Source organism: Anastrepha ludens, chromosome 6 (assembly GCF_028408465.1).
Source record: "Anastrepha ludens isolate Willacy chromosome 6, idAnaLude1.1, whole genome shotgun sequence".
NCBI classification, from domain to species: domain Eukaryota; kingdom Metazoa; phylum Arthropoda; class Insecta; order Diptera; family Tephritidae; genus Anastrepha; species Anastrepha ludens.
Window position 1 is genome coordinate 71457690 of NC_071502.1, and position 23258 is coordinate 71480947.

Consider the following 23258-nt stretch of genomic DNA (forward strand, 5'->3'; position numbering starts at 1 on the left):
TTTCAGCACAATAATTTTTTACTCAATAGACCGATATTAAGATAGTTTTACAAAATCAAAATGGTCGGAGAAAAAATAATTGAAGAACGAGTAACAAAGCATTGTGAATGCCCCTTAACTAAACTACGAGTAAACCACAACTTATTGCCAGCACCCTGGAAGGGCTTAAGCGCAATCAATGAACTGTGGAGAAAAATGCGAATGCGTGAGTACATACATACATATGTATGTGTCTACTTATGTACATATGTACGTATAATATTCCACATAGGCGGTTATGTTTGCCTGTGCCAATGAATGAAAGTAAATCTTCTGCTCTTTAACAATTATTTTCTGACTAAGAGTCCTCAAATATTTAATTTGGCGATTATCGCTTAAGTTTGGCGGCTATGCACGCGGTATGCCAATCCACCGTGGCAACTGAATTTTCATGTATGGAAATGTTGCGAGCGCTTGTGCTAATACTCGTATGCAAATAGTCTTAGCATATGTGCCCATGCATATGTGTGTGTATGCACGTGCCGGTTAACAGCATTGGAAGTTGGAAACTGATCTAAGAAAGTAATTTTTCAGAAGTTGATAGGCGATTAGCGCCATATAAAAAGCCGTCACGCACTTTCAGAGCAACAAAATTACATTCGACGTAAGAGATCAAGGGTCTTACACGGACACAAACGAGCTGGGCATTTGAACTTAAGCAAATTCGATTGGCAGCTACGTAAAATTGAAGAATTGTTATATAACATAAGACTTAAAAATCAAAAACAACATAAAATTAAAAATGAAATCACCAATAATTTGCGCACTTCTTGTGGTCGTATTTGCCTGCTTTGCCAGCCAAACGTATGCCGTTCCTGTGGCAGTGGAAGTGCCAGTTGTGGAAGTAACAAATGTATCACCTGTGAGTCTTTTGGATATTGAAAATGCAGATGAATCTTCGGTGGATGGGACGAAAGAGGGCAATGTGACGAGGTCAACACGTGGTTTAGGTTTGCTGCTTGGTGGTCACGGACTAGGCGGATTCGGTGGATTAGGTGGACTAGGTGGCTTAAAAGGCTTAGGAGGTCTTGGTGGACTTGGAGGATTTGGTGGACTAGGTGGACTTGGCAGTTTTAAGGGATTGGGTGGTGGATTTGGAGGTGGTTTCAAGCCTTATTTCGGTAAATTCTGGTAGAGCAGCTGAGAAGAGGAAGAGCAGAAGTAATAGACAGGACTATTACGATCTTTAAAGTGCAAATACCTACATATAGATATATCTTAGGCGCCCAGTGTATACCAAATTTTATATTAAATACTAGTAGTAACTAATTTTTGTATGTGAAATACAATTTAATAAAGCGAAGAAAATTGTAACGAAATCGTGTTGAAAATGGTAATACTTACTTCCTCTTAAATAGCGAGGTGTCAAAAAACGTGTTTTTGCAAAAATGTTAACATTGTTGTGGATTCCGGTAGAATATCTATCCAGTAAAAACGTGTGTTGTTGCGGATTTTTTCTTGAGGTGATAAACACATAGAAATATTGGTGGCAGTTTTAGGACTAAAGTTAACAAAATGTAGGGTGTGGCAGCTTAAGTAGCGCGACAAAACCAAAATTGTACACAGGAAATTTCAGTTAATTAACAGGTAAACGATGTGGAGTCTTTACATAATACATTAAAGAAGATAAATGGACGCCTAATTTATAAATAAACGTTTTTGTAATTTATTTTATAAAAAACACTGTTTACAAGCTATACATGAAGAAGCGGTGTAACCCATAGATGCACTTCAAAGCACACTAGCATTGTCTTAACTTAAGGACTGTTGAAGTGATGAGTGTTACAGTAAATAACTATTTTAAAAAATGGGCCAGATAAATTTTATTGCAGTGCCGGCAACAGGGCCGTGGAGAGAGTATTCGGGCCCCGGGGGAAACTTGAGATGCGGGCCCCTTCAAATTTTTTTTATTTATCAAAATGCGATTATGTTGTAAACATTGAAAACCTCATTGATACAATTTTTGATAGAATTAATTATGAAATATTGATTAAAATGAATTTTAGAAAACTCTTCAGCAGATCTGAAATAAAAAAATCAGCTGAAAAAAGTTAAAATTTTTTATTCATTTTGTGAGCCTTACAAATATTTGAAAATGGCTGACACGATGCTTAGAATTTTGCTTTTCTTGCTTTAGCTGAGGCAAAAGCTCTTATAATGTCATCGAAGTCGAGTTTTCTTGCTAACTCAGATTCCAAATACAAAGTTGCCAATCCTGTTACTCGACTCTGAGTTGAACAAGAACGATGGTAGTCTTTGATCCTTGATAAAGCGCTGAACGATCTTTCGGCGCCGGCAACCGATACTGGCAGGGTGCAGAATATTCGCAAAGCAATGCAGATGTTCGGGAACACAGTATCCAAGTTTTTAGCTGTGATGGCATACAACAAGTCGAACGGATGCATACAACATTCCGAATTTCCAGTAAAATTCGCCTTGTATACACTCTTCAAGTGACACATCTCAATTGAGATTTCTTCTAATCATCACTATAATTATTAATTACCTTATAAATCAGTAAATGTTCCATTTTAATAAGAGCTCATTAATATACACTTTTGTATCACGATATTATATTTATTCTTCGTAATCGTAATCATAACATTCGATATGGTGACACCAAAAAAAGTCTGTGACGAAACTCTGGTAGAAGTATTATTTACTATATTTTTTCAAGCAGGAAATTTCTTGGAATTACCCTCGAGTCCGGGCTCCTCTGAAAACTCCGGGCCCGGGGGAAAAAGTACCCGATCCCCCCACCTCTCGTCGGGCCTGGCCGGCAACTCTCCTTAGTACCCTTCATACCCTGACTAATGTGATGTTTTCTAATAAACGTACAATACTTTTAAAGGTATGCACGCATTTCGAAAGTACTCCAAATAAAAAAAATTGTGTGCGGACTTTTTATTTTGTTCAATTTTTGACCAAGCGGTATTTAACCCTTAAATGCGCGTTGTTGTTTATAACTGAAAACACGGCCTTACAACCAGGAAGTTTAGTTTTCTTCTGTTGGGTCATACATTTTAACAGTTGACAACACTTATTCTTTCTTTTGTTGCTGTTTCGTAAAGTAAAACTTTCTCTCTAAATTGGTGATAGAAGTAAAATTTTACAGGTAAGTTCGTGAAAAAATGTTTGTTTTTATTTCCAACCATTTCGAGTTTAATATCGCATAGATACAAATCTTTTTCCCATTTTCCACGTAAAGAATGCAAAAAAGGTTAAATGAGTTTTTTTATTATTATTAGTTTATTAAATAAAATAGCAAATATGTCTTTAAAAATGATAATAGTTGTTATTTAATGGTTAAACCTGGTTTAAATAGTTTTCATAATGAATATATGTATATACATATATAAGGGTATAAGCGCCAATTATACATACATATACCCTATTTGTGGTGTACGTCTTGATGTTTTTCCTCAAATGGAGGGACTCACAGCTTTAAGCGGACTCCGAACGGAATTTTGGGAGTTTGCCGTTACCTTCTGAGGGGTTTTTCTAAAAATAAAACTTCTCATTCAAAATAATTTTTCTAAATCATTTTTAATTACCACGTCTAATTTATATATTCTTCCTAAAGAAGGCAAGTTGTTCAATGTGGTAACCTTGGAAAGATACTACAGTTAAAGTGTGACCGACTCTTTATGAATTGCTTAGTTATACATTTCCCATTGTCGCATTTTACAACTAGTTGGAAGTTAAAGATAATAGACGAAAAATCAAATAATTATAATAAATATTCTATTTTTTCTAATTATTTTTTTTACATTTTCGTCAAACCGTCAAGTAGCTCGTGTTAGTGCAGACTAGCATTGCATCCAGTCTTTCTTGTTCTTGTCTTTAATAGTTTCATTATTTTTCATTAACAAAAGGTATTAACTGTCATATGCAATATTGCCATCGGAAATTCCCCTAATTCGCTTAAATTAAGAGAATTAAGCTAGTTGTCAATCCGAATTAGTTGCACTTAATTTCTGAAATAATTCTGAATTAAGTCGTTAATCCCAATTAACATCACCATCTATCTAGGCTATAATATAAATTTATAATATGAAGAGAATCCGTTGATAGATATTTCGATGATTAATTGTAAATGGACGGCGGTCATACATGGAGGTATATCTGCAAAATGTAAATGTATAGGACCATTTACGCACTTAAATTCCCAACGCTTTCGCAATTTTGTGTTCTGCTAAAAAAACTATTCCACTTACAAGACATTTTTTTGACGTGATAACGTCTTATAATTCGATTTAACAGGCTGCACGCACGAAAAAATGTGTCGTTACCTTGCTCATTAGTGTTACCTTGCTCATTATTGTTACCTTGCTCTTTAGTGTTACCTTGCTCATTAGTGTTACCTTGCTCTTTAGTGTTACCTTGCTCATTAGTGTTACCTTGCTCATTAGTGTTACCTTGCTCTTTAGTGTTACCTTGCTCTTATGTAGTTACCTTGCTCATTAGTGTTACCTTGCTCATTATTGTTACCTTGCTCTTTAGTGTTACCTTGCTCATTAGTGTTACCTTGCTCTTTAGTGTTACCTTGCTCATTAGTGTTACCTTGCTCATTAGTGTTACCTTGCTCTTTAGTGTTACCTTGCTCTTATGTAGTTACCTTGCTCATTAGTGTTACCTTGCTCTTTAGTGTTACCTTGCTCATATGTAGTTACCTTGCTCTTTAGTGTTACCTTGCTCATTAGTGTTACCTTGCTCTTTAGTGTTACCTTGCTCATTAGTGTTACCTTGCTCATTAGTGTTACCTTGCTCTTTAGTGTTACCTTGCTCTTATGTAGTTACCTTGCTCATTAGTGTTACCTTGCTCTTTAGTGTTACCTTGCTCTTTAGTGTTACCTTGCTCATTAGTGTTACCTTGCTCTTTAGTGTTACCTTGCTCATTGCCGTTACCTTGCTCATTTGTCGTTACCTTGCTCATTGCATTGCATGAACTGCAAGCGAAAGCGCGGAACGAACGACAAAGCAAACAAAGCAAACGAACGGCAACGTTCGACATCTTGCTCTCTCCTACTTAAGTGAGCGTATATATGTAGGTATGTATATGCGCATATGTACATATATAAATTCACGTATTTGTATTTGCATATGCCTTCTTATTGATTATTATTAATTTGATTCACTTGAAGAATTTAAAATAAAACCAAGTTTGTTAATAATACCTGTTGTTTTAATGTTATAATTATTAATTTTTTTATTATATATGAAGGAAAAAATGTATGGTAATATTTACCATATACCTTATAAGATATGTTGTCTATACTAATATTATAAAGAGGAAAACTTTGTTTGTTTGTAATGAAGAGGCTCAAAACTACTGGCCCGATTTTAAAAATTCTTTCACCATTCGAAAGCTACATCATCCACGAGTAACATGGATTATATTTTATTTTGGAAATAGGGCTAGAGATATAGGTCAAAACGTGGACCCGGGTAACCTTCGGATGTGTATGTACAATATGGGTATCAAATGGAAGCTGTTGGTGAATGCTTTAGTTCAGAGTATTTCCCTCCGCTCCGTGACTAGGGTCTCGAGATAGAGACCAAAACGTGGACCCTAGAATGTGTTTGTACAATATGGATATCAAATGAAAGCTGTTGATAAGTGCTTTAATACGGGGTAATTTTCATACCTATTGATGACTAGGGTCTCGAAATATATGCCAAAACGTGGACCCGCCGTGTCTTTGAACCGAATTAAACCAAACTTACACACATTGTTAAGTAGGTATTGAAGATGATTTCCGTATAGTTTGAATACCTATTGGTAGATAGGGTCTCGAGATATAGGTCAAAACGTGGACCCGGGTAACCTTTGGTTGTGTATGTACAATATGGGTATCAAATGAAAGCTGTTGGTGAATGCTTTATGATATGTTATGTTATGTTATGTTATGTTATGTTATGTTATGTTATGTTATGTTATGTTATGTTATGTTATGTTATGTTATGTTATGTTATGTTATGTTATGTTATGTTATGTTATGTTATGTTATGTTATGTTATGTTATGTTATGTTATGTTATGTTATGTTATGTTATGTTATGTTATGTTATGTTATGTTATGTTATGTTATGTTATGTTATGTTATGTTATGTTATGTTATGTTATGTTATGTTATGTTATGTTATGTTATGTTATGTTATGTTATGTTATGTTATGTTATGTTATGTTATGTTATGTTATGTTATGTTATGTTATGTTATGTTATGTTATGTTATGTTATGTTATGTTATGTTATGTTATGTTATGTTATGTTATGTTATGTTATGTTATGTTGTGTTGTGTTGTGTTGTGTTGTGTTGTGTTGTGTTGTGTTGTGTTGTGTTGTGTTGTGTTGTGTTGTGTTGTGTTGTGTTGTGTTGTGTTGTGTTGTGTTGTGTTGTGTTGTGTTGTGTTGTGTTGTGTTGTGTTGTGTTGTGTTGTGTTGTGTTGTGTTGTGTTGTGTTGTGTTGTGTTGTGTTGTGTTGTGTTGTGTTGTGTTGTGTTGTGTTGTGTTGTGTTGTGTTGTGTTGTGTTGTGTTGTGTTGTGTTGTGTTGTGTTGTGTTGTGTTGTGTTGTGTTGTGTTGTGTTGTGTTGTGTTGTGTTGTGTTGTGTTGTGTTGTGTTGTGTTGTGTTGTGTTGTGTTGTGTTGTGTTGTGTTGTGTTGTGTTGTGTTGTGTTGTGTTGTGTTGTGTTGTGCTATGTTATGTTATATTATGTTATGTTAATGTTAACTCATTCTCTATATCCATAGAAAATACCTATCAAACAAATAAAATTAAAATTTTCTTTTGAAAAATGCAACCATTCAATCAGTATTTTCTTATGACGTTATCACGTTAAACTATCGTCAGTAAACCGACTTTACAGACAACCTCTTTTTTAATTTACTATAACTAATCAGTTCGATTTTAGATCTATACACGTATACGTACATTGTTTTTGGAATTTTCAAGTAAATAAATACTAATCACTTTCAGAACTATTTTCACTGGATATGTTGTAGTAAAATTTACTGCTTTCCACTAATAACTACTTTCCTTTTAACGTACAGAGAGCCCACAGTTGAACAGTTGAAAAAAACATGTAAATTTGATATGAGGAGATGTTAATTTCAGAACAAGTTGCCAGAGGACATTGTATGCTGACGTGTAGTTGAACTAGATACCCAAAAACCTGATAATCTCGATCAGAAAAAAGTTCATTAAAAGGAAGGTAACGATCTCGATGCTTGATAACGACGCCGGAGTTATGTAGGGGGAAACAGCAAAATGGGATTGAAATTTTGGATTTGTCTTCAAATAGACGATCAAATAGTTATCAAGTACCTCCATAACTTGCGCAGAAATTAACACAAAATACGACTCGAAGATGTGAAACCATTAAAGCTAATATTTCTGATTATACGTTTTATTGAATATATTGCTTATAATTTTGTTTTCTTATTTTGCGTGATTTTTGAGTAAATCTGTCCGCCTTGATTGTTTAAATATCGCACTCTGCAGCAGTGAAGAAGCTATAGTCTTCCGTGCTTTTTGAACGGATCTGAAGCCAAACCAAGTAAAGTTTTGGTCATATTACAAACTGGCGTTTTTTTGTTTTTGTATCCAAACCTCTCATTTGTGGAGTAACATCAAGATGCACGCCACAAATAGAAGGAGCTCGGCCAAACACCCAAAAAGGGTATAAGCGCCAATTAAATATATATATCTATTGCAACCATCTGAGTATTCTCTTTGTACGTTCTTTCGACCGAAAGTAATTCCAGCATTGTAGTTCTTCTGTCTTATTTCCGACTCATCAATGCACTAACACCTACTTCCGCACTCTAACGTAGGGTATATTCAGAAACGCATTATAAATGCGCAGTAATTGCAGCGCTGGCAGCACTGCCAATGTGACAAGTGTTGCAATTGATAGATTGGCAGTATTAAAATTTTTCCTGCAAATAATGTGCGACGTTTGATACAAAAAAGGCGTTTTGGAACGCGATGCATTTGCAGTACTGTCATATTTGCATTTCTGAACGCATTGCCAACACTGCAAAAGTACGTTGCGCATTATAATGCGTTATTGAATATACCCGTAAACTGCAATCAAAATTTATGATAGGGTTTGTACCTAGTGCCACTTCTCGAGGCCTCCATAAATGTTTTTATCCCTGCAGATATTTTTGCCTTCTTTACGCGCTTTATTAATACATTTTTTATCTATGTACGTTCAGTAATTTTTTTATTTTAAATTTAATGAATAATGAATTGCTTTTTGAACCACCTATTTTTTTGAGAATGGTAACACAAATGACATGTCAAATGTGTTCATAATTTACATAAAGGTTTACGCTTGAACAAAATTGGGAAATATTGAAAACCTATTTCCAAAGTGGTGAGTCTGCTACTCAAACTGTGAGAAATTTGAAAAAATAAAATTCCAAAAAAAATATTTGCCAACAAGACAGTCTGTGGATCAATTTGTTAATCGTGTTCGGGAAAGTGGACCGTTAATGGATAAAACAACACGTGAACGTGCTCCTACAGTGCGTACACCCGAAATCATTGCTGCTGTAGCCGAAAATGTGTGTGAACAACCAACAACCTCAACTCGTCATCGTTCTCAAGAATTGAACATTTCACGCCCTTCTTTGAGGAAAATTTTGCATAAAGACCTCGGTAGGAAAGCTTACAAAGTTCAATTGGTGCAAGAACTGAAGCCTAATGACCATCCAATGCGTGTTCGGTTCGCTCAATGGGCACAAAATCGTTTGACCGAAGATGAGCATTTTTACCGAAAAATCATATTTTCTTATGAAGCTCATTTTCACATCGGTGGCTACGTCAATAAGCAAAATTGTCGGATTTGGGGCTCAGAAAATCCACACGTTACTGTAGAGAAGCAAATGCATCCACAACGAGTCACTGTTTGGTGCGGTTTTTGGTCTGGCGGCATCATCGGGCCATTTTTTTTTTTCGAAAATGAGCGAGGAGCCGCGGTTACAGTAAATGGCGAGCGTTACCGTGACATGCTCAACGAGTTGTTTCCAAAAATTGAAGAGGATGACATGTACGACATTTGGTTTCAACAGGACGGTGCAACTTGTCACGCTGTCAAAGTTACACTCGAACTTTTGGCTACCGTTTTTGAAAACCGAATCAATTGGCCGCCTCGGAGCTGTGATTTAAGCCCGTTGGACAATTTTTTGTGGGAAGCCGTTAAGGATAAATGCTATGCGAACCAACCAGAGACGATTGATGCTTTAAAACACGAAATCGAAGTTGCCATTCATGAAATTGGAGCCCAAACAATCGAAAATGTGCTTAAAAATTGGGTTGATCGAATGGCCTACTGTAAAGCCAGTCGTGGCAGCCATTTGAACGATATTATTTTTCATTCATAAATGACAATGTTAAATCTTCAAAATAAAAAAATGGTTTGAAAAAATATTGATTAGTTTTTTTTTATAGCCGATTCAAAAAGCAAATTTTACGCGGCCCACCCTATAGTTAGAAATAAATACATTAATAATTTATAAAATATAGGTATGCTACAATACAAATCTTTGTATAAATAGAAATACATCCATATAAAATATATGTATGTAGGTATTTTTCCTTAAAAGCTAGATTACATTTTCTTAACTAAATGCGCAAATATCTGTTGAAACAATTGATTTTTTAAAGTTTTCAACTACTCTCATAGAAAATTATGTGCGCTCTTCAATGAAAGATTTCTAGCTTCATTAGTGTTTTCTTTATAAATGCACTTCAAACTAAGTAAAAGTTTTCTTTAAAAATTTATAAAATCAATATGAAAGATTTGATTTACGTTTTTTAAGTGTTCTTTGATAGAACCAGGCATCGCGCTCACAAAACTCAAAGTGGTGGTTTAAATATCGAAAAGCAATTTTTGAAAATTGCATGAAATCGCTTCAAAATCGCTAATTTTGAATCTAATATTAAATTCGTAATTAGTGGATTCGAAAACAACCGAAGAAGTTAAACATCTAGCACTCAAGCTTTCACAGATAACAAAATTAACTCGAAATAACGGTTGTGATGTTTATAGAATAAATTGATAAACATTCCTCCCGTAGTTACTGCACAAAGAATTGAGCTAAATATATATTAAACAGTGTTCAGTTCCTCTGGAGCTTTGTGTTGATCTCTGGTGGTAAATAACTTTCAGAAACCTTATTTTGGACAATTGACATCAGATTCATAATCAGCGACCTCAAAAACCTCTGAGCGCCAAGTTTCGAGCGCACCCGATGATTTTTTTCCATATTTTACCCACTTTGAGTTTCAAAAAATTGACATCAGGCTCGTAATGCGATCTCGAAAATTTCTGAGTAAGGTGCATGAGGTCTTAACACTGCGCAAAAAAATTAATATCACTTCGTTAAGTTTAGCAGCTGCTTGCTTAAAATCTTGTTTTTGCACAATAGAAGGTTCTAACCATCCAAAGTACATATGTATTTATTACTAGTTCGAACTATTACTTAAACTAAGTAAAAATAAAGCTGAAATACACAATACTGAAATTCAGTACAACTAATCAAACTATCTTATTCTAAATGTACTCGTGCGTGTCTAACGTATGTGATTGCGTTTTCTTCTATGCTGTAACTTCGAACGATTTAAGTTGGATTCGCGTTTACTGCTTGATCGGCGCTTATAACTGGCAGCTGTATTCCAATCACTTTCCAGCTGCACACCCGATCTGCGTCGGCCGAAAGAATTCTCTGCACGTCGCTTTTCATCACGCAAAATATCACTTGCAGCGTGATTCGAATCGATGAAACGCTGTACAAATTCGTGGCATCTATCATTTAATAGAATTTCATTATTTTCAATTGAAGTCGATGGAGGTAGCGCAGGAAACTGTCTGGATCTGCGTATGTTATCTTTGACGAATGCACGCGACCATATGACCGGGTCTAGGCTAGCATCATAGCCTTCATGGTGAGCTTGCCAGGGATATGCAGCGCCAGAGGTGATGTAATTCAAGCACAAAACATATAGGAATATCACAAGTGTATACATTGATTTATATAACATTGCTAATTTATGCAAAATACGTCAATGACTTTAGAACTTCAGTTAGAACTTCGACTTAACTTAAACCGAATGATTGCGTGTGCGGCGAATTACCGAATATTCGTGCGTTTACCTTGAAGTCATATCAGCAACTGTTACATTTCCAACTGCCGGCTAGAGTTCTTATACAGCTGGTGACATGTATATCAAGGGAGTTAATGAATATTCCTGTCTTACTGGCTACAAATATTTATTTTCCTACACACATATTTACTTAACAATTTTGTTTGTTTTCTTCAGGCTCTAACTACCTGCGCGTGCGCGTTTGCCTTTTTTATTTTTACTACTCTTATTTTATTGCAACTGAAGCCAGGTAGGGAACAATAACTGCCTCAAATGTTTATACTTGCAAATGCAATAGGTCAGACAATCATCAGTGCGGTCGAGCTTCAGCTGTATGACTCACAAATATAGTACATGAGTGAGTTATGGCCTTTCCCCATTTGGAATTAGTTACTTGAGTGTTGAAACAGTCTTATCCTTCTCATACCTAGACGTTACCGTAATCACGTAGCAATGATAATGCACGGCAATATTCGAACATTTATGGCGTCTTGGCCACAGATTGACAAACTCATTTCATATATGTGTCCTTTCATCCTTCTGGGTAAAACTAGGCGTCTGGATTTTTTATCGCTTTTACTGTTTACTGTTAAAAACTGGTTCATTTTGTGTTAATAATTTCATATTCTTCTCCAGTCACTTTTCTTGCTTACTGACTGTTTTCCGGCGACATTGGTTGGCTGCATCAACAGCTTAAGTGATTTCTATTTTATGCAATTACTTAGCAGTAAAGCAAACCGGTACCACCAGCCGTCAGACTCTTGAATGTCAGATAGCAGACAAATATGACGTACTTAATATATTATCTCATGCTTGGTAGTAATATTAGTTCTGATAAGTACACTTAGAAAAATATTGTATTTAGAAGTTCAGTAAGCGCGAGGTAATTCGTCCTTACTTCCATGGCCTTCCCTGGTCATTAATTAGAGTTTCTAGAAAGACATTTCGTATGCAGTTTTAAAGCTGAATACATTTTAGTATACCATAACAAAAGGTAATATTGAAGTCGCTAAAATATCTCGTTGATTTTTTTTTTAATTTTTTCTTTGACAGTGTTCTCTAACACATGGTCTGAAAAAATCGCGGCCTAACAAAGGAAATACTTTTTGTTTGTTAAAATTAGCTTTATTCATGAACGTAATTTCCATTAAGAACAACGCAATCATTCCAGCGCCGCTCTTTTGATCATGCCATATAGGTTAGGTTAGGTTAGTCTGGTTGGCAATAAGCCACGCATAGACCTTTTGGTCCCTAGCGATACCCGATGGAGACCGACCTTTATGAATACCTGAAGTAGACATCATGTAGGATGTCAGCGCTTTTGGCGAATCTAAGTAGGGCTGGGAGCTCCGCTTTTGAGACGTCTTCCAGACCCTCAAACAATGGGGCTCCCAGGCATCTTAGTCGCGTTTTTAATAATGCCGGACAAACGCACAGAAGGTGTTCTAAAGTCTCCTCAACATCCTCTCTGCATTTTCTGCATTTGTCCGTGTTAGCAATCCCTATCTTGTACGCATATGCAGCCAATAGATTGTGGCCTGTTAGCATACCTATGATAGTTCTGCATTCCTTTCGTAAGTACGAATGGAGTCAGTTTTTTGTCGTTAGTTCTACACATGACTTTTCCTGTTTTGCATGTGGTCAGGTTAGTCCACCTAGCTTCCAGTTGCCTTTTCATGTGGTCGTCCATTTCGTTGTATATTGTGTTTAGCGGTTTTGGTATGTCGTTCTCTTGTTCAAATGGTAGCCTCACAGCACTTTTTGCTATCTCATCTACTATTTCGTTCCCCATAATGCCTTTGTGACCAGGTACCTATTAGATATGAAGCCTACTGTTTCCGGCTAGCCTTTCTATGGCCTCCCTGCTCCGTCGAACATTTTGGGACTTAATACAATATGAGCTTATTGCTCTTATTGCTGCTTGACTATCCACGTATATATTAATTGTTGAGTTCTTTCTTGTTCTAGTGTAGGCTAGCTCCGCGGCCTTCCCCACAGCAAAAACTTCCGCCTGGAAAATACTGCAGTGGTCTGGCAGCTTGATAGGCTGCCTTATTCCTAGTTTTGAGCAGTAAATACCTGCTCCCACTCCGTCTGGAGTTTTCGAGCCGTCTGTATAGATGTGAAAAGTTCTATGGCCAGGCTTCATGCCTTTGTGCCATCCTTCCTCTTCAATTGTAGTGCGAAACCTTCTCTCCCAATTAAAGTACGGAGTCATGTAGTCCGTGCCACCTGAGCTCCACTTTCTTATTGAGCTGTGACCGAAGGTTCTTCAGGTGAATACCCCCGCAGCCATTAGCCTCCTCGCAGATTTCGCTGCCAGGTTTTCCACCATGAGGTCAATAGGTGGCATGCTGAGTATCATTTCCAGCGCCGCCGTTGGAGTGGTCTTCATCGCTCCTGTTATGCACAGAGCAGCGAGTCGTTGAATCCTTTCTAGCGGCATTAAGTATGGCAGTTTTTTTGTCGCAGTCCACCATACTAAGGTTCCATACAGCAATATCGGTCTAACTACTGCTGTGTAGCACCAATGCATCAGAGAGGGTGATAGACCCCAAGTAACGCCCAGCATTCTTTCATGCCATATAAAGCCAACATGTTTTTTTTATATTTGATAATGTCAGCTGACCCAGCTTTTGAATTTTTTTGATGTTTTCTGCTGTTACCGTCTCATTTGGACGTCGACTACATTGCGCATCATCCATCGGTGTCTCTACGACCATGTTTGAAGTCAGCGTTGGTTCTTTTTGATGTAGCGGAGTCCATAACACTTTTCAAGCCATTGCTTCGCTTGAACGGTATTTATCCCATAAAGAAGTCGTGTAAAATTAAAATACGAAATTATTTTTGATCTATTGTTTTGAAAATAACTAAAGGAGTGTCATTCTTAGCACAATAACTCGCGAACTAATGAATAGAATACCATGAAAGTTTAACGGCTGTATTTTTAAGGTTAATACTAACTGAAAAAGAGGTGAATGCAATAAAACTAGTGCCATCTATGTGTTAGGCCCGGGACTTTTCAGGCCATGTGTTATATATTATAACAATACTGTTAATTAAAAACAGAAATATGAATATAATTGACGCTTACACCCTTCACTGGGGGTTTGTTGAACCCTCCTATTTGTGGTGAGGGTTTGATGTGCTTCCACAAATCGAGGAGCCTGCGGTTTTCAGCCGACTCCGAATGGCAAATGGTTTTTTATGAGGAGCTTTTTCATGGCAGAAATACACTTGGAGGTGTACAATTGCTTGCCAAGTGGCGAGCGTTATTTCATGCCCGGCGATTCGGCACGGATGGTAGTCGCGCACTAACTCATTCAGCTACGGCAGGCGCCATTATTGTACATTTTCTGTGTAATTTTATACACAAACAAAACCTCAGACACGAGCTAGTATGGCAAATAATATGTTTTATATAAAATGTCATATAAATAAATTGTTGACCACTAGAGAAAAAATATTTTTAACCCCCAAATATGTATATTATTTTCTAATCGTTTTAAAAAATTATGTAATATTAATTTCTGGCCAAAATTAATGAATCCGAAGTGTATTTTTTTTATTAGATCTATAGTTTACCTGATATAGGGGAAAATATTCATTCTACTTGTTTTGAATTTATTTGCAATCGAGCATAAATTCATATATATACTTTATTTTTGGTTATGAAATTCGAAAAAAAAAGTTGAACTTATGTCGTTGCATATTTTTCTGCTGCATGGGTCCAGCAGTTTTCACCAATAACAATTTACACCAGTAACGAACATCATTAGTTGGAATTTTTTCTTCGGTTATGATCGTGTTTAAGCAGGTGATTCAGAATGCGATGATGGTCCACCTTGACCATGATATTTGACAGAATGAAGCAAACACATTAATTCAGCCACTTCACTTCGGAAGTACAGCAGTTGAGATCGGGTGTCTCCGTGTATTTGCGTAGTCGGTGTTCTTTTAGCTGCATAAGAACTATCCATGAGAACTATCGATGTCGATGGTTTGACAGCTGAGAATGGCTGACACTGTGTTGACATTTCTGTTCAGTAAAGTTTGGCAAGCCAACATGAATCGTTTATTACCAGAACAACGATTCCAATTTGTGAAAATTTACTTTGTAAAAAAATAGATATGTTCGCATAGTTCATAGAGCACTGACGGCAACATCAGTCCTTATTTCTTTTGAAATGAGGAAGGAGCGCCGTTGCGATGAATGGCGTGTGCTATCGAGCCACGCTGGCTGAATTTATATTTTCAAACATTAATCAGAGTATCCATCGAGCTTAGACAATCATCGATGAGCGTATCAGAACCGAAACTATGTTCAATTCCTTCATCGTCTCTTCAGAATCGTAATCTTATTTATGTGTATTCACATGTATCTTCCACATCGATTGGAGTTTCATTCATATTTCTAAAATTTATTCAGTAAATAGACTGTTAAACGACAACAATGAAGACAAATTTTTAGTGACATGCCCAGCCTACCTTTAGGTGGTTTCACCTAATCTGTTTCATTCAAGCACATTTTTAGATTATTAAAAAGATAACTGAATTTTCTACTCACCAGCTTTTTTTTAGCTCTGCGCAATAAAAATTACTAATTTTTTAAATACGGAAATATCTGTTTAATGAAATTTACATATTTAATTATGCCCGATCACTGCAAAGATTGTCTTTGAAGTGAAATGTATGCGTAAAGAAAAGAACTTTGGGAATACTCCTTTACGAAAAATAGTTTGTTGCCATTTATATGCAGTATTTCGTTGATACCGCCAAAAGGCAGGACCGTGTAATAGAGTTTTAAGGCCACTTGAGATGAAAAGATTTGGGAGCGGCTACTTTTTTTGTGATCACACAAATTGAAGAAAAAGAGGTTTATAAAAAAAGTGTGTTTAAAAAAAAAATTAAATAAAATATGATATTTATTTTGATGTACTGTATTTGAGACACATAACGTCAGGGAACTCACATGTTTGAGTGCCGCTCAAGCGCATCCATGCAGCTGAAGTGGCTTGAGGAGAGAGTTTAGTTAACTCCGGATCGGCGAATCAAAATCAATTAAATATCTCGAAACTGTAAATTAGATTAGAAGCAATCAGTTACTCAGTTACTAACCGCATTGCCTTTAAGCTGTTTTTGTTTGTTGTTGTGGAAATAAAAAAATTCTGAAAAAGGTAACAAATGAGTGTAGGAAACAGAAATAACTGGAAGCGAAGATGCCATTCAAAGATGCAAAATATGCGCAGTTCACGAAAATATATGAAGGCAGAACAAGTTTGTTGCATTTCCAGAAGAATATGTTTACATCATTGTTGGGTTGAATAAATAGTTAAGTAACACTGAAATTTCAAACGAGTTGGGTGCTACTCCTCTGCAAGCTTAGGAGTGAAGGAGACAGTCTGAAAAAATAAGAGTTAAAAAAGATGCTAGTGACGCCTGCAGGTAATATGCACGCATGTATATATGTACATATGTATGTACATATATATATCACTTGCAACAAAATGTAAGATTTATTACTAAGAACATTTAGCATTTCCACGGACGATTGCTGAGGCTGGTATGCTTGGATTATGCAATACAACCGAGAATTTGTCAAGAACTAGAAAAATAACACCAGCTACGTGCATACATATGTATGTATATATGAATCTGATACTCGCAACAACTTGTTACTGGGCAAAGTAGGTCAACTAGTATAGCCTCGGGTAAGTGGTTGATCCTGTTGACATTTGCAAATTTTTCACTTCACCTTTTTTAACTGGTAAAGGAATCGGGAAGAGTATAAAAGCACATGCAACATGCAACGCAGCCAACAGTGCTTTCTACGAGTACATTTGGATAACTTGGAGACAAAATTGTATTGTGCCTACTAAAATTATCAAGGCAATTAAATGAAGTTTCTCTACTTACTTTTGTTGTTGTTGCCGACTTTGGAAGCGCGATTAGGTGCAACACATCAACGCTTCATTCGCCAGACGGGACGTTATGGCACACCAGGCAGCTATCGGCCCAATCTAGCCTACAGCGGTAACAACAACAACGTTGCCAGTGTTAACAGTAATGGCATTGGCCTTAGTGGCAGTAACAGCGGAAATAGTTATGGCAATGGTAATGTGAATGGCAATGGCAATGGAAATGTTCGTCTCGCTTATGCGCCAGCTGGCGGCGCTCACGCCACACGACCTTACAGCGGCATCGGTGGTTTCAAGTTTGGTGGACGGCCGTCGCCGGGCAGTGATTTTGTGGTGAATGCAGTCGGTGCTGGTGCTGGTGCTGGGGCCGGTGGTGGACCTAGCGGTGCATATTCAGCCAATCACCCACAAGCGGTATATAAAAATGTTGGTGGGAGCGTTGGACGGCCGCAAGCTAATACGGTATATCGCGCGGTGCCAGGGCAGTTAGCGAGTGGCCTACGACCATTAGCCGTGGTAGGCGGCGGTGGCGGCTATCAGAGTGGCTAAAACGCTAACAAGTTGAGCAATAAGAGATATAGTGAAATGTTAATTTTCATTTGTGTAGGAAAAATTGTATAATTTATTGTTTGATATTTTTCGCATATAAAAGTTCATATCTCAAAAATAAATAAATAAAATTAAATTATTGCAAGCTGCATGCGTTGAAGTATTGTTTTTTCATTATCTCCTCTGCTTTCTTGCGCCAATACTACTATTGCCGTCCAACTCCTTTTCCCCACTATAACAATTGGTACGCTTGAAAACCCGGCCCATAGCCGCCCATTTGACCGAAGAACGACGTGGGGAAGGGATAAGCGGCACCTAGCTGTGGCTGAAATTGCGTAGTTTGTCCTTGTAACTGCAATTGCGGCGTTTGCATTTGGGCACCTGCCAGCGGTGTCGGCGTGCCGCTTCCAGAAATACTTTGCAAATTGGCCATATTCACAATATTATCCAAATTATTTGCACCACCGGCAGTGGGTCCAAAATTATTTTGCAGCTGTGGAAAACCGTTGAACATGAAATTTGTGAATAAATCTGGCGCATTTAGTGGAAAGGGTGGTAGGTTGTTGCCCACATAGTTGGCTGTGGCAGGATAACCCAAACCACCTAAATTTCCCAGCTGTAGCGCGCCATTACCCGCGCCAGCTCCAATAGCTGGTCCACCGGTAAGGGGCATACCCATGAATCCCAGGCCTGGACCGCCGGAATAGCCACTGCCCCCATAGGAAAGTCCGCCATAGCGACCGTATGGCATGGAGCTGACAACACCACCAAAGGCAGGTAGCGATTGCAGCTGATTTGCTGGCTGACCTCCCGCCATCAGCTGACTACCCAAAGTCTTCACATCAGCTTGTGTTGTGCCACTGTTGCTGGGTCCTTTCGTCTGTCGTGCCTCACGTTGTTCGTGAGGCGTCGCTTCACAGCGTTGTTGCAGCATCAGCAAGCTGATGTAAAAAAAAATAACACTGGTATTATAGTTGCGCTGCATGTTGCTTCCCGCAAGGCCGTCTGTGGTTTACTGTTGCCATCGATAGCGGCATCGTAGGTATTTATGGCGCGGGATAGTTTACTCTGCTTTCAATTTTTTGTGTTTTATGTTTTTTAATTTTCGATTATACTAACTTTCTTCCCATTTTTACTGTTATTCTCATTTTTATTGAGTGAAATTTGACTTTTTGGAAAATGTAATAAAACTTTAATTTTCTATTGCTTTGCTTTGTGTATTTATTACTTCTTTCTTCGCATCCAAGTATTTAGGTGTGTACTTACGCATACCGCTAAAAAAATAAATATTTTGTAATCGTTTTATAGACAATTCGCACCTTGCGTCTAATGGGCGCGCCAACAAGGCGTCAATTGATTTGGCCCTCAGTTTGTTGGGCAGCTCTTTTCAAAATCTAATTTTATTTTCTTTTTAATCTTCAGAGGGGTAATAAATAATTTTTAAGTGCTCAAAAGGTAGTTTTAAGTGCCTTTTGTGGACTTTGTTTAGTTTGAGAAAATAGTCAAAAACTGATAGTGGTTCAGAACTCTTCTTTGGCTCTGAAGTTACACTATTAAGAAATTAAGTGACCTATATTAATTTTCTGAAGTTGTTTCTGTTTTTGGAGTGCATTATAAAATCATTAGTAACAGCTGCAGTGTAAGGCTCCGAAACTTACTGTTTTTAACGACTATTAAATTTAATTTACGAGTAATCAAAAAATGCATTAACAAATACCAAAATCAAGAAATTAAATTTTTGATTCTTTTAATTTTATCTTACTTCTTCATTGCATTTCAGAAAGTAATTTAAGTCAAAGTAACTGACAAGACATAATATTGCTGTTGAAATTGAAAGCAAGTCATCATCCGCTTCGAAGCGGCCACCGTAGCCGAATGGATTTGCCCGCGACTACCATTCGGTAGAGCCAGGTTTCGAAGCCATTTGAGAGTATGGAACGCCATTAAGTATCAAAGATATTTTGGGCCACCAAAACTTTAAAAGAAGCCGTCTATACTAAATACGAGAATAAAGAGAAAGTTACGGCTATGAAGATAGAAAGTAGGAGAAGAACCCCTCATGTTAACCAAAATAATCAAAAATACGTTGGTAATTGTAGATAAAGAAATTAATGATTCAAAAAAATCATAAAAATTTGGTTTTAGTTGGATTCACATATAAAAAGCTACACGCAGTCACTTTCCTATTGTAATATAATATTAAAAAAATTGTTTTAATTTGCTTTGTAGCGCGATCCTGTGATTCTGTAAAGAAAGTGTGAAAATAAATACTTCGTACCAAAAGATCCCCAAGTATTAAGAAAAAGTGACTTTCATAATACGTTGGTCAATATTAGCTGTTTTATAAAAGCGTAAAACTGCTGTGTTGGATATGAATTGGAAGTATTGTATTGTATATTAAATTCACAATATAGTTAATTAAGTCGTTAAGTCGCTACTGTGGGCAAAAAGTAAGGTGAATTTATTTGTCAAACTTCGTGGGATTAAAATTTCGCTCTAGTTATTTTTTTCATGAGTTGGCACCACTGTTAATAACATCTAGGCCAACTTTCGTGTGAATGTCATTATCACTAATATATTTACGCTTGTGTTTACCAAACGACCAAGAGTGCATTTTTCGATTTTTACAATGTCTGATTTGATTGAGCAGAGAAGTGCCATCAAATTTTGTTTGCGGAATGAAATTTCGGCTGCGGAAACGTTTAGCATGTTGCAGAAGGCATTTGGTGATTCGACCATGTCGCAGAAAAATGTTTATAAGTGGTACAAAAACTTCAAAGAGGGTCGAGAACGTGTTGATGACTTGGAGCGCTCCGGACGACCATCGACGTCAACAGATGACCAACACGTCAATAAAGTGAAGGAGTTAGTGCTCAAAAATCATCAGTTGACTGTTAAAGACCTTACTGATATGATCGGAATATCAGAAGGATCTGTGAAAACCATTTTGAAAGACCATTGGGCCTACGAAAAGTCAAATCTCGTTTGGTACAGAAAACTCTCAATTTCTTGGAAAAAAGTCGTCGCGTTGATGTGTGTGAAACAATGCTTTCAGACTGTCAGGAAACCCTGAAACAAACGACCAATCAAGCGAATATCGTGCTAAAGGCGAGGCCAGACCGAAAAGAGCACGTCAAAGTCGTTCAAAAATAAAGGTCATGATGACAGTTTTTTTTCGATTTTCGTGGTGTGGTGCACTATGAACTTAGTACTTCTGTCTATTCCCAAAACTTAAGAGACCACTCCGGGGAACGCGTTTCGAGTCGATTGAGGACATAAAAGCTGAATCGAAGAAGGTGCTGATGGCTATACTGGAAATGGACTATTTGGCATGTTTCGGGGATTAGAAAAATCGTTGGCATAAGTGTATTTCATCGAGAGGGGATTATTTTGAAGGGTATGAAATTGATTTACAAGAATAAATAAAGATTTTTCATTTTACAACCAAATTCACCTTACTTTTTGCCCACAGTAGTACATACAACTTACATTTTGGTAAAGCTGTAATAAGAATACTAGGTTGTTCAGAAAGTTTTTATGGTTTAATAAGAAAAACACAATTCTTTGAACTCTCCCTGAACATCATTACACTCGTTTCAACGAGATTTCAATTGATGCATTCCATCCCTGAAGTGAGAATCTGGAAGGCCTGCAAATTACGCTTCCACAGGTGTTATGACGTCACCAATGAGATGCCTACGGCTTCTACTAAATCTCTTTCAGTCACTCGACGATATCCCATATTTTTTCTACGATCTCTGGTGTTGCTACTTTTATTGGATGTGTTTGACATGAATCCCCTTGAAGGCTTGTACGACCACGTTTAAATTCAGCAACCCGTCTTTCTACTGTACTAGTTGAATGGCGAAAGGTCCTTATGCACTTTCAATATTCGTTCATAAATTTCCTTTGCTTTTAAATCTACCGCAAATATAAATTCAATCAGTGCACTCAATCACATACTTGAATTTTTCCATTGTAGAAAATACTGTAATATACTGTGACACGTAAAAAAAGAATTAACTGACAGATTGAAATGAAAGTGTATCAACATATGTAACAAAAAGAATTTACTAGGTTAGTAGCAACGCCCTTTCTTATCGAACCGCAAAACTTATTGAACAACTTAGCACATACAATACCATGCCTTACTGCATTTACGACTAATTGTTTGTAGTTGTTTTTGGCTGTTGAACTAATAACTTTTACAATTGGAATTTGTTTCTGCTCGTACGTCAAAATTTTATATTAAAAGTTTGCGTTTGTATTGAAAATCTTACACAGAGATCACCTAAAAATCAATGTTATGCGAAGATCGCGGTGCCAGATACCTTCCGACGTTTTCGAAATAAGCTCAAATCAAGAGAAAATTTATTTAACATATTTCCGTACCACTCAGACCGAGGTGAAAAGCCGACGCCCGCAAACAATTTTTTTATTTATTTTTATTTATTATATACATATTCATTGCAACTAGCTGATTTAGTATGTAACTAACGAACAATTTGTTTAGGGCTTGCATTAGTCAAATGAGTTATGATGCTCTGCACACTCCTTGCAGAGTAGTTTGTTGCTGCATGAGGTGATGCGGCTTTTTATGCTTTAGTCCTTCATTCCACTCATTTCGATCGGTGAGAAATGAAGCTGCGTTATTAACATGGTGAGAGAGGGTCTTCATGGGCGATATGGCATATTTTTGGATTACCGCAGCAACTGGCTGAATAACAAGATCACGTTCGAGATAGCCACTGCGTACGTACCAGGGAGCGTTAACAGAACACCTCAAGACTTTTTTATTGAAATCTTTATATAATATTTGCAAACTATTACTGGTGTCTGATCAACGACATAGCGTGATTCTACACGTAAATATTTGTTTGAGCATCTGGTTATATAGCATATTTTTATTGTATGTGGATAAGGCAGATCACTTGCTCATAAGCCAGATAATGTTTCGGTGTTTCATTTACAACTTTACATTTTTGTACCTAAAACAATGGCCGTCAAAGATGTAATGGATTCTGATACAACTATCTTCGAAAATGTCTATAAAGTTATGGAAATCGAGGAGTTGGATAACTATGGAAACACCTATTCTCTTACGCAGGAATTAAAAATTAGTCAGAAAAATATTTGCGTATGGGTGCCGCGGTGGCGTACTTGTTTTTAAATATTCAGTGACTGGTTTGGTAATATTATGATTTTTAAATTAAACAAACAAACAAAATGAATTATAAAAATACCTCTCAATCCATTTTTTTTTTGGGTTTTTTTGCTAATGACGCCATGTCAAGAGAGTATGTATGTATCATTTCTTATGCTTGGTAGTTTCTATTGCTTACTCTTCCTCTTCACAAATAAGTAATGTCTCTTCCTTTTATTTGCATACACGCAAGTTCGGCATCACAGCGATATCAAAAGGCCCAATTTTGTATTCTATCATTTTACATTTTCGCCAACGATTCTTTGCTGAAACTTAATGAAGTGGGCCCAATTCTGAAGCAAAGCTTAACTTGCAATGAAAAATGCATACATAAAAGCACAGCTGAGAAAACAAGTAATGAAATCACGATGAGTCGGCCCAAACGGTCGACGAGG

The 23258-nt window shown here is 36.9% G+C and overlaps 2 protein-coding genes across 2 annotated transcripts; one reads left to right on the forward strand and one right to left on the reverse strand.

Moving 5' to 3' along the window:
- Nucleotides 1-781: 781 nt before the first annotated feature.
- Nucleotides 782-1174, forward strand: LOC128867107 (acanthoscurrin-1). Its single transcript, XM_054108207.1, has one exon. The coding sequence runs from the start codon at nucleotides 782-784 to the stop codon at nucleotides 1172-1174; it is 393 nt and encodes a 130-aa protein (XP_053964182.1).
- Nucleotides 1175-9845: 8671 nt separating this feature from the next.
- Nucleotides 9846-11238, reverse strand: LOC128866778 (uncharacterized). The gene has a single exon (XM_054107759.1). It carries the CDS (start codon nucleotides 11089-11091, stop codon nucleotides 10624-10626), a length of 468 nt encoding a protein of 155 aa, XP_053963734.1. The 5' UTR covers nucleotides 11092-11238; the 3' UTR covers nucleotides 9846-10623.
- Nucleotides 11239-23258: the final 12020 nt, after the last annotated feature.